General features: G+C 35.7%; 1 protein-coding gene across 1 annotated transcript; it reads right to left on the reverse strand.

Annotated features, from left to right (window-relative positions):
• Positions 1–246: 246 nt before the first annotated feature.
• On the reverse strand, positions 247–2,486 carry LOC131440280 (nose resistant to fluoxetine protein 6-like). Its single transcript, XM_058611410.1, has 4 exons — positions 2,209–2,486; positions 1,821–2,142; positions 1,132–1,753; positions 247–1,058 (listed from the first exon to the last, which is right to left on the reverse strand). The coding sequence occupies exons 1-4, from the start codon at positions 2,474–2,476 to the stop codon at positions 294–296; spliced, it is 1,977 nt and encodes a 658-aa protein (XP_058467393.1). The 5' UTR covers positions 2,477–2,486; the 3' UTR covers positions 247–293.
• Between the last annotated feature and the right edge of the window lie 10,615 nt (positions 2,487–13,101).

A 13,101-nucleotide genomic window follows, 5' to 3' on the forward strand; every position in this document is an offset into this window, starting at 1 on the left:
AACTTCTTAACAACAGTTTGTCTAGGGTTACAAATGGAATTTCAAATATACTACTCCAAAGCACAGCGATACTTGTCGTCAATCCTATAGCACCCCAGATTCGATAAAACATATCCATCACACTAAAGTAACTATCTGTTTTCACTGAAGCAATGGACGCCATCAGCAGCAGTTGTACATGCAACAAATACATCGTGAACGAAAGCTTAGACCAATGCCCTACCCAATAAACCACCAACCCGGGACAATACTATACTACTGCTTATAATCCACGATATTCAGTCATACTATAATTAACTTCTTAACAACAGTTTGTCTAGGGTTACAAATGGAATTTCAAATATACTACTCCAAAGCACAGCGATACTTGTCGTCAATCCTATAGCACCCCAGATTCGATAAAACATATCCATCACACTAAAGTAACTATCTGTTTTCACTGAAGCAATGGACGCCATCAGCAGCAGTTGTACATGCAACAAATACATCGTGAACGAAAGCTTAGACAATGGCTGCCAAAGTACGGAGCTTAACAGCTCGTTGATAAGTCCACCCTTGCCATTCACACAAGCAAAGATGATCCACATAACGCAAATACCGAAAACGGGTCGGTGAAGTGCTTCAAAAAATGCATCCGCTACGTTGGAGAAGTCGTTGAAGTCCGTTCGTACAAACTCATACAGCGCGTACATCATCAGTCCTAGAAGTGCGAAACAGACAGACCATCCAATGGCATAGTGTCGTTTTGTTAAATTAACATCCGTCGATTTCGTCTTATATAGAATGTAACCAAAGATTGTTCCGAACAACCAAACGCCCATACGAGCATGAGTTGGATAATAAGTTAAAACAGATTTGTCTTGCACGTTTGGAGCATTCTGATTGATCCGGAAATCATTAATGAGAACCGTTGTAAAAACGCATCCCATGGACAGCAAGGCCAACAAAGCGATTCCAAACAAAACACGTTTTCCGTAGCGCCACAAAGGATAGATAAGAGCAGGACCGAGGATATATAGTTGCATGTCGACAGATAGATACCAAGTCCATCCGAGACACTGCGTGAAAGAAAAAGAAGAAAGTTGACCGAATTAGATTATATGTAAAAATGCATATATTAATTGAGCTTACCATGCTTCTCGGGTTAACATAGTTTTGTATATGCAGCAGAGCAGACCACCAATATTTGGAGCACGTTTCATCGTTTGCATCTATTATAGTCTTCCACATAAAGCCTTCTCCCATGTATTTAGCGAACGAAACCACAAAAAGTACCAAAGCCGCGTAAGGGGCTGTAATTCGAATATATCGATGACGGTATAACATCAGTGGGTTGATCTTCCTTTTTTTGTCCAACTCTTTAAGCAAATTCCAAGCTACCAGCATTCCACTCAGCGCCAGAAACGTATCTACTGCCAGATATCCCATCCCGAACAAGACCACGGATCCGAAACTGCTAAGATAACTTGTTCTCGCTAGATCATTGTTAACAGGAACTGGGCCAATGCTTTCATGAATGTGAACAACGATAATCCAGATCATGGAAATGGCCCGAATTCCGTGGGCGCAATCAATCGTATCTGATTTATTCTCGATGACTTTCGGCTTTGGAGCGATGTGCAGAATACTCCGTAAGTTCCGGTACAAGGAGAATGCACTATATAGACTAACGACGTCGCGTTTCAGTTGAATTTGTACTAATTCGTAGATCGTACTAGATAGTACTAGAGCAGTGATAATAGAGAAGATTACACTGAAATCGAATGTTTTCTGTTATTCACATATACTAACTAAAGATTTCCGGTTTCAATTTAACTCACATTGCTGTTACTACACCGCCGTCGTACAAAATATCGCGATCTTGAATGCAAAACAAATCCTGATTTATATCGGTTATAACAACAGCTCCTCGGGTTATTAAATATTCTCCATAAAGCTGTCTTGCAAAAACCGGTGTACAGAAATGTGGTACACACAAGGACGAAACGAAAGGCGGTAAGCTGCTAGAAAGGGCTGCCAAAAACGTACAATGTTGTCCACGAACCCCCTGCCAACTGTACAAACGACACTGATCGAAGTTTCCAAAGGCGTTACCATTGCCATGATGCATACCGGAAGGAATCTTTCCCCAAGAATCAAACCCTAGTTGGATTTAATAAAATTATTACTATGCACTACTAAACATTACACTAACTTTATATCACTCACACTCCAATCCGTGATGTTCTCGATTCAAATACGCCACTGACAGTTGTTGCATTGTGCTTAAACACAGTTGATCCTCTGATTGCAAAACCAATGTGCTATCGTATCCAATGAGAAAATCCAGGAACTGACGATTCAAGAGAAGCATCTCCTCTATGCCGAACTCATTATTTCGAGATTCACTTTGATTATGATTTACAACTTGAAGAGCCGCACATGACTTCAACAGAAGTATACAAGAGAGCGTAATTGTTATCCTAGTTACAATCATGTTTCCAACTTAGTCGTTAGCACAAGACTAACCCCAGTGAGGGAAGATCATTTATAATATTTAGGAATTTTCCGCTGAAATCGTAGCGGCGAACTCTAATCGATAAGATATGAAACTGAATCAGTGTTCACTCTACAATTGTGACAATGCCATGGTGAGTCAATGAAAATGGAACTTTGTCCAGTCGGAAGGAAGCACACAGGTTAGGTAGGTGATTACGCGACAAACCATTCCACGTGTATTCTCAACATAATGAGCTAAACTGACCCAAAGTAACATTACGCAAACAAACTTTGACAGTGTAGTGTTCACCAATTCCATTGATATAACGGCTACCCAATCGCTGCGATAATCGACCCATACATCGGCCTGAATTCATTATGTTCGACAATTGACTATGTGAGTATGTACAAAAAATGACAATCAATTTTCTTCATGTCTGCAAGACCGATTTACCCTGCCTACCCCTACCTCAGTAATAGATTAATGTATGGGCATAAATCAAACAGTAAGACGCTTATTATAGAAAGCATAATTTTATGCCACATAGGGCTATTGTCATCTCATTTGTAGAGTCACAATATTATTTTGCGATTACTCGACTTTCAATCAACGAAATGTGAAGAAATCGAATACACTGGGAATAATGAATAAATTGTAGCAAGCTTGAGTTTCGGTAGAGAATGCTACATGTGGATCCCGAAGAGACTTTACTACACAACAACATTCGAAAATACTACAAACTGTAGTATTTACAACTTTTCGGTAGCTAGCTCTAAAAATTGCTACCAGTGAGTCTGCTGAAATAGTGTGCTGTATGAATAAAATGTAGTAGAGTCTTTTGTTTGTAATATCTTCTCAAAAACAAAGTTCACCGAGTATAACGCGGTTTGGTATGAATAAAAAAACAAGTTCGAACATGCAGTTATGCTATTTTCGAATTTCAGTATTTACTGTATGCCATATTGTAACGGAGCCGTAAAAGTTGGATTAAGTATACACAAAGCGAGAAACGGTGGGCGAATGCACGAATGCGAATTTTCATCTTACTCTTAAGTTCAATGTATCGAACAGAGAAAGCAGATCTCACTATAACTAATGGGTTTCGGTAACGGCTCCCTTTTTCATCTGAGCTCCTAGTTCCATCTCATCCCTTCACTTCATTACTTTGAACATTAATAATATCTTAACATACAACGTACCTAAACTAAACTGTAGAATGTTTTTAAATGATTATTCAAGCTATTGTCACACTTTCTCATTGGAAGAAATGGTTTGAAATTCTTCAGTGATCGTTTTTTTTTCATTTAAAACAAACTCACTTTTCAATTTAGAACACATTTTCGTCTCAAGATTTACAGTTCGATCGATTTGTCTCAAAACATGATCACTAATTCGCACAATTACACTACTATTGAATGCTGGATGACTTCATAATTAGTAATGTTCACTTGCCACTTGTTTAATTAACGATTAAAAACTTCAAAAATTACCCGACAAGCAATAAAAGTCTTCAAAAATATGAGATGAAAGTTTTTCACTTAGTTCACTTGATTGCGCTTTGTTTTCATCTCATTTGGTTTCGCAAAGTTGCCAAGTTTTCTTATAATGTTGCAAAAAAATTCTTTTCCTTCTTCAAATTATCTTCAACAAGTATTTTTTGGTATCCGTGACATTAGTTTAATTATATTGTTGATATTTATATTTCAGTGAAACTGTTTCGGCTTCGAATATTACCAGAAAGAGCGTGTTAAATACTAATGAAATAATCATTGTGCAAATCTAGTAGCACTGGTTTCTTTCCGCTTTATATCGGCCCCCTGTCATGACGCCATCCTGATGAGAACAAAATCGGAACTTCAAAATCAGCTGATTGCAATGTAAATAAACAATCAGTAATGCAATTGTTTCACGGTTTACCTTGTTTATTGTACGGAAATAAGAAAATTTTGGGTCGACTCTCTTACAATAACCTATCGGTTTAAATAAAATACAGCAGATAGTGTTTTGGGACATCAAGTGGAAGTAATTTTCACAATTTGAGAGTCGCGATGAGTGGGGCTCAACGTAATCGGTGTACTTTCAAATGGCTGGTGCTAACATACCGGTGTCATATGGCTGCTATATATACATAACGCTGTTAAGTGTGTGTGTGTATGCTTCAGCGGCTGTACACTGAGATGCCAGATATATTCATAAAAAATATGTATCTGCTCAATCTGTTTTGACTAATAAAATGAATCAGTTCAAATTGGTTTAAAATTTCAATATAAATGTTTATCAGTGTTCATCATCAAATATTTGCACAAAAGATTTCCTTTTTAAAATGTGATTTGTCCGTTGATTAATTAACTTTTGAAGAAGTACTGCAATTAAATACTAACAGATACTCAGAGAGAAAAGTCTAACTTTTTACTTCCCACTTATTATAAACCTTTACAAATCTGTATTAAATTTAGAAATTCTGTATAAAATCTGTGATCTGATTTAAATCAGTATGCGAACGCAAAAATCTATACAACACAGATAAATCTGTATAAATGACATCTCTGGTTCTGCATTTTGTTTTTAGAAGGGGTAATGCCTAAATAGTAACAATTCTTTTTTTTTTAAGTTTTCCAAATTAACTGCACAGTAAAATTTTAAATTAAAAACATAAGGTAACGATTTTAGTTGCTAAATCGGGGTTTTAAGGTAACGTCCTTACAAATGAGATGAAATAGGGAGCCCTTACCCTATATGATATGATTAGTGGTGCAGAGATGACGACTGGAGTAGACATTGTTTATGATTAATTGCAATTTCGACCAACAGTTATCTAAAACATAGTTTTATCTACTCGAATCGATGGGTAGAAATATTTCCAAGCAGTAGATATAATGATATCGAAGATCTGTTAAAGATTAGTTAAGCAGTAGAAGTTCAAAAACTGATCACTGTTTGTTTTACTGTATTTTGAATTCAAACCCCTATATAAAAACCAAAACCTGTATAGAAGTGTAAAGTGACGTCTCTACTCAGTATTGTTCGACAAAATCAGTGTTCGATTCAAACTGTTTATAGCGCAAAATTTGCTTCAGTGACGAGACGCATTATTGGTTGAATGGATACACCAACAAGTAAAATTGCCATATTTGGAACAAAGATAATCCACACGCCGTTCAAGAATTACCGATGCATCCCGTTAAATGTACTTTTTGGGCTAGTGGAATCATCGGTCCTTATTTCTATAAAAGTGAGGAAGGACGACGCGTTACCGTGAATGGAAATCGATACAGAGCCATGGTCAATGAATTTGTGTTGCCAAATCTTCAAGATGTGGACGAAATGAGGTTTCAACAGGATGGTGCAACTTATCTTACTGCGGCCGAAACAAACGACTTATTGTAAGAACATTTCAACGACAATATTATTTCGAGGAATGAACCAGTGAAGTGACCTCTGACACCCGTGAAGTCATTGGCTTATGTGGATAAACCATCAACGATTCATGCTTTGGAAACCAATATTCAACGTGTCATGGCTGAAATGCGGCCTCAAATTCTTAAAAAGTGTCTGAAAATTAGACCTCCAGAATGAATGAAAATAGAATTTGTGAAAAATAGTCGTGGCGGCCATATACCCGAAATCATTTTTAAATGTTAAATGCCAATAAATTATCTACCAAAAATTAGGCCATTTCATAATTTGGCATGCGTTTTATTTAAATTTCAAATCAGCAAGCTTTTATAAAACAAAACAATAATTGAATAATATAAGAATGAGAGGTGAGATGAAATCAGCATCTCTCCTTCCGACTAGGTAGCATAAATCGTAATAAAGAACAGTGCTAACAAAAATGTCATGCAAAATAAATGTGTATCAAGTGAGGAACGCTCTGCGAGTCGTCAAAGGTCATGTCATGTAGTTGAATTCAGTCAGATTCTCTTTATAAATTACTATAAACTTTCTAAATCAACATCGTATCATCTTAGTTTAACCATTTAAAATAGTAAAAATAATGACCATTTGAACACAACTTATAGATATAAAACTAAAAACTTGATGAACAAACAATACAAAAAACACGGTATTTAGTTCAAAAAATTCAAGAGAACCGCAGAAACCAGACTACACAGACATGTTATTTTGACGTGAACAGGTCTTATGCGACAACTTTGAAAAAAAAATAGTGATAAGTTATTGATCGCGAATATCTAGTTTAACAACATCAAACTTTCTCCGTAATCGGAAATTCAATCATTTCTTCTAATTTGTTAGAAGAAATAGGGCCAGCTTTACTGAATTATTCAACACTTTACTACGACGTTCGGCAAAGTTTACAAAATAATCATCAACTATAAAACATCTGTGAAATGAAAGGAGCCCTTAATGCTTAAATTCGAACTTAAGTTTCAGGAAGCATTGCAATAAAAAGGTATATAAATATTTATGTAACTAAAAATAGAATAAAAAATTCGAATATTGACGAAATATTTCACGAACATGCAACATGAATCATGCAAATAGCTAGAATTCCTAACCTATTTATATTGATAATATAAGCAAAATATTAATTCATTTAGCATGTGTCGTCATTTGATGCAATTAAGCATATTCTCATCACATTAGTCGAGAAACTGAAATACTCTGAAATATTATTCGGCCTACAATGAATGCAATTCTCCAAAATCAGTGTCATATTCCAATTCGACTCTTAAAGCATTGTGTGTGAAAACAGAATAAAAATTGGGTCGCAATGAATCGAATATTCAAATCAATAACACCTACACTTATTCTATATTCTGAGTATGCAATTGTACGCCAATAAGATGATTGGACCAGAATGCGGACTCGGTTCCCCATTCGTATAAAACAATTCAATATATGTGAAGCAGCTTGCTGGTCTTCAATGCTCACTCTTTCGAATGAATCATTGCATTGTAACGGTACTTCCCGAAAGACTACTAATTTACCTTATCGCAAATCCAACCACATTGATTTGGACGGACGTTTTAGATAATATTGCTTATGTCTGATAATGGACAGCATGGCATGACTAGTTTGAGAGAGAGAGATTGATAGAAATAAACGAAATTTAAATTTTTACTCACCTGCTCTTGTTGCACATATGAACAGTGTGTAGAATTTTCTCAATTTGCATGGCGAAAACTTGCGGATGTCACCTAGATCGACACGAGGTGCCACCACGATTTAGGGGCCGCTTTCACATGAGACACAATTTTGGGTGCAACATTCACTTCACGCAAAATTTGCTGTTGATTAAAATGACAAGTTTGTTTTTGTTTTATTCCGATCGAATTTTCGTGTGATTTATGCAACATGAAAAAAAGTTGCCTGTAACATTTAGGGAAATCGTGTGACAAGTGTTAAAATTGATGTAGTTGGAATATTTCTATAACAGGCAGGAGGATTACGTTATCGTTCCGGAATGTAGTGAAACGTTTTGAAAGGTCGCGGCGAATAGTCGAGTAGGTGGCATAGGATTTTGAAAAATTTAGTTCAAGTCTGTATATCTGTTATCTGTGTAATTATTATTATTTAACTCATACTCTATCATACATTATTTAGTGATCTAATTAGAATAGTTTACTAATTTAAGACGATTGTTGTAATTAATCCTATGGTCTACTCTTGATTGACGACAAATAAATAAATAAACAATAAATAATTTATGACGACTTATACTGAAAAACTTGAAGGCAACATGTTGAAATGATTGTTACTGTTTTCGAATTGATCTATGGAAATAATAAAACACAACAAACTTGATGCATTATGTTACTCTTCTCCCTTCGCATTGTTTGAATAAGTAGAATTACACACAAAGTAAACTATGTAAATCTTCCTTTCCAATGGGATATTCAAAAGCCAAAAGTTTTCATAAAAAGTACTGAAGCACTGTTGTTCATTGAAGCCTTAATTAGACAAAACAATGCGCATATCCTACGCATTGTTAAATTTCCGATAATTAGATCCATAGTTATTAAACTCCGTCAAAATTAAATGCGAAGAGTAAGGAATAACTAGTATTCAGTAACGTATCTAGTATCAGACATTACAACAAAATTATTGAATTAGTGGTTTCCATACTCCGTAATCTAAACACGGCCATTTGTTGAAAACAGAGGCATAGCACGTTTTGATAAGAGACACGCATACCTCTTCAGGGTTTTAAGCAGAAAACATTTTGAATAACTTGGGAGCTGTTCAATAGAATTTATTTTTTTGGAATTTCTCCCTACATTTATTTCTGAAACATTTCTAGATGTCAAATTATTTAGTTTTGTTCTGTCATGACGTAAAATTCATTAACTTACCTGTTGGTGTAAGTATACATTCAACAAAAACATGTATATTACGGTGGGATTCTTCGTAAATATGCCTTTGCTTTTTGAACTGAAATTTATGTATTGAATCACAATGAATGAAAATTTATGATCATACAACCTTTATTGGTAACGGATATGAATTGACAGTCGTCAAAGAAACGGGAACAATACACATTTTCAGAAGTTCTCTTTTGTCGTGAATACGACTTACTTTACTATGGGGTGCCTTTTCAAAATTTACCCTGTGAGAGAGTGATAAGTTTTTGATCGTGAATATCTCTTGTTGTATCTAACGAATCAACATAATTTTTGCTATACGCCATCGGAAATATGATCACAATTTTATGATAAAATTATCAGTTATGTGACATAATCTCAAATAATTCAAAATTAAACTTTTCTGAAATGTTTGGTATAAACGAGTATCAAAGGGGATAACCCATAAGGCGCGTTTGCCTTGCTCGTATTTTTAAAGCTCATAGCTCAGTGATCTGTGAAAGGATTTATATAATCTAACTACCAATAGAATCGAAATTTTTCAACTTAAACGTGTATAGCAAAAGCATTGAAGTATTTCAATAGTACACTATTGAAAAACCTGTTTCATTTAACCCATGTCAACACCAGCCAAATCGTTCTGAGGAAGAGAACAAAATATCTGCTGCTGTACAACAAATCGTTCGAGGAAAATGTTCCGAACAGTGTTTAATATCGTAGTGAGTTCCGCAATTTGGTCCTTTTGAAAGGCAGGAATGAATCCCGTACAGCACCCTGATAATTTCTTTTAATGAAATGCAAATCCGAAATGAAATAATCGACATTAAAATTTTGTATGCGGCTTTTTTTTATAGCCGTTAGGACCGCCCATTAGTGAAAAAGCTACAAACGAAATCACGTAAAAAGAAAGCTCCTAGCCAAAATTGGATCAGTTTGGATTCTATCGCCACTGCGAGCAGATGTATTTTGTGTCGTTTTCAAAATTTTCGCTTCCGACATGAGCGATTACGTCACAGCTGCCAGTCATTTGCATTTATGAAAAAACAACGGTGGAGAGCATTACATAAAATCAGCCGTTCTAATGGCTCAAAAGTTTTCTAAAGATCTATTAGGATTTGTTTTTCGCAAATCAAAGGTAAATATCCTCAGTTTAGTGAAAATCTAGAACAGCTTGGTTAGATTTGTGCACTTTTCGCTGTGTGAAATTCACAGTAATCGAGATCAAATGAAGACTTCTTTGTTTTTGCGAAAAATGTTCTAGAGTTTAATGTCGTAGACAATTACGCAATTTGACCCTTCTGAATGCTAGAAACGAATCCCTATAGCATATTGATAGTTTCGTTCAATAAATTAGGCCTATTGTATCATTGATCAGTCCAACGAATTAATGTTTTCTTTATTGGAAGATTATAATCGGTTGTAAACGCTACACCTACACCAACCATATCAGTATCGCACCCACGTACAACAGTTCAGCCTGGAATTAGATGACGGAAGTCAGTGGCATCCATCGGAATTCGAATTCAACTCATCACTCTCCATCACAAACGCTTTCATAAAAGGTTCTTTTCAGAGCCACCATTATTTTATTATAAATAACTATACTGGTTATTTCATAATATTTGTGTTTCAAAATGTGAAATGTAACTAATCTGTACTTTATGTTAGTTTAGGTGCATCGTTTCAAATTCTACATACAATTTCATACCATTGGTCAACTAATTGATATTCGGAAGTGTTAAGGAACATGCCAGTTGTTTTCGTATTCACGACATCCAGTTATGTCTCTGACATTACCCACGCGCTTTTTTGCGTTATGCTTCGAATGGGAATTATCGAGCTCATCGCACTTAAAAATTTCAGAATTCGATGTTTAATCCAAATAAACCCGGTCTTAACCTAACCGAAGTTAAATAAATGATACAATATTTTCGGTAATTTTTCAGAAACTTTCGGTCTATGGTAAAGGTTGATTTGAAAAAACTGAAAATTTTATTGTGTTACATTAACAAACATATTAAGCGTTGAAGAATTTTTTTTCCATAAATACGTTTATTTCATAAGGCATAAGTTTTTTTTCGCCGTAGCATCCACTATACATAGTACTTTAAACCTAATACATTTCTAATATCATATCAGGATGTCGGAATTCATTAGTAATTCTAAACACTGTTATCAAGCGATTTGCTATTATAAATTACATTAAAAATAATCATTTATTTTGTACATGATCTTATAACTGTTTCCGGTTTGTTTCTATCAGTTCATCACTTTTATTCAATACAAAATAGTTGGCTGTTGGTTGAACTCATGGAAGAGGAAGGTATCTAACATAAAATAAACATTAAATTGGAACTCCAATGGACTTAATAAAATTATAAAGAAGTTTCATGTAGGAAGGTCACGACAAGCAAGAATGACGTGAACTGGTACATTGGATAGTCTACCTTGAGTACGCAAGGAATTTATTAGTTGAGATCTGACATCACGATACTCCACGCACGTCCAAACGACATGATCAACATGAGTCTGGACATCACACGAATGAAGTCCCTACTCACATCCAATCCCCTGAACCATGGCTTTATCGATATTTTAGGGATGATTAAGTGCATCCACCGACCCAGATCATCTCTATCTCAAGAAGCCTGACAAGTGTTCTTTGGCGAGACACGATATAAAATTCGTTGAAAGCGTTGAAACAATCGGGCTCATGAATTTCCCCCTCAATAGCACCACGTTTGGTTAAAATATCGGCTCTCTTATTATCTGGAATGGAGCAATGAGCCGGGATCCAGACTATAGTGATTTGATTATTATTGTTTAATATGTCGTTCAGGTACTGTCTTATTTTGCCCAAGAAAAACGGTTGATTCTTGCCATCAATGTTTCAGCGAATGGCTTCAATTGCGCTCAGACTATCTGTGAAAAGCGATTTTGTGCAACTGCACCACGAAGAGATCCGGAGCTAGTTTAAGCGTTGAACAAATTAGGCAATGTGAAATTTACTAAAGTTAACTAAAGCCTTGAGTCATCTGCGATTTTTCCATAATCTCATCTCGGGTACTGAAACGCGTTCCACGGAGCGGTTCTTGAGTTGATCGAATAGAAAAAAGTCAATAGGAGCAAAATCAGGTTTCTCAATGGTATTCGTTTCATGTTTAGCCAAATATTCACAGATAACGATGGCATTGTGTGACGACGCGTAATCGTGGTGCAAGATCCACGAGTTGCTTGCCCACAAATCTGTTCTTTTTCGGCGAATTGCTTCACGCAAACGTCTCATAACGCCCAAATAATACTCCTTGTTCACGGTCTGGCCTTGTGTAAGGAATTCATGGTTTACAACACCCTTGTAATCGATGAAAACTGTGAGCATCGCCTTCTTTTTCGACTGAAAACGACGTGTTTTTTTCGGTCGCTGCTCATTCGGTGTACGCCATTTACTCGCTTGATGTCTGGATTGCGTGTCATACTTGTGAATCCACGTCTCGTCTCCAGTAATAATCCGTTTGATAAATGGTGGGTCAGATTTGGCCTTGAAAATCATGTCTTTTGCGATATCAATGCGGCCCTTTTTTGCATGAAATTGTTCAAAATCGAGAAGACACACAATCGCAGATGTACTCAATACAGTGTAACTTCAGGTATCAAGCTGAACATTTGATAGAATATCAATGACAGATGTGGCAACCTAACAAAATCTGATCGGGTGACTAAGAGCGCCACACGTTGGTGATCCCGGTAACTTTTTGATCAAGGTAGTGGTCAACATGTTTAGTGATACGTTGTTCGGTCCATTTTAGAACACGCTTAAAATACTACAAATACAATTGCTCATTTACATTTACATATATTTGCATATATGTTTTCGTTAATAAGCTCAACAAAGAGATATGACAGGGAGTATTAGTATTACTCAATATTTTTTCTTATTGTATTTGATGGATTCGACCGAATGTAGAAAACCAGCATATGTGATAATGAAGTCTTATAAATTGACATGACAATTGAAGACATATCTTCCAAAAATCGCTCGATTCCACTTCTACCTCTAGCTTCGGAACTTCCGGATGTTATTAATGGAAACCAATAGGGTCGACAGAGCTTCAGTCAATTACCTGTCATCAAAACCAACGTATCGAAACAATTCGGCGCATATTTTTTTTATATTTTTTTTTCATTTTGCATTGAGTATCAAAAGGATACCAAACCTGCGACTTAGCTCCAAACCTGCAACTTAACTCCTAAGCTTAAGTATCCTGTGATATATTATAATTAAATAGTTGCACAAAA

Source organism: Malaya genurostris, chromosome 1 (genome assembly GCF_030247185.1).
Source record: "Malaya genurostris strain Urasoe2022 chromosome 1, Malgen_1.1, whole genome shotgun sequence".
NCBI classification, from domain to species: Eukaryota; Metazoa; Arthropoda; class Insecta; order Diptera; family Culicidae; genus Malaya; species Malaya genurostris.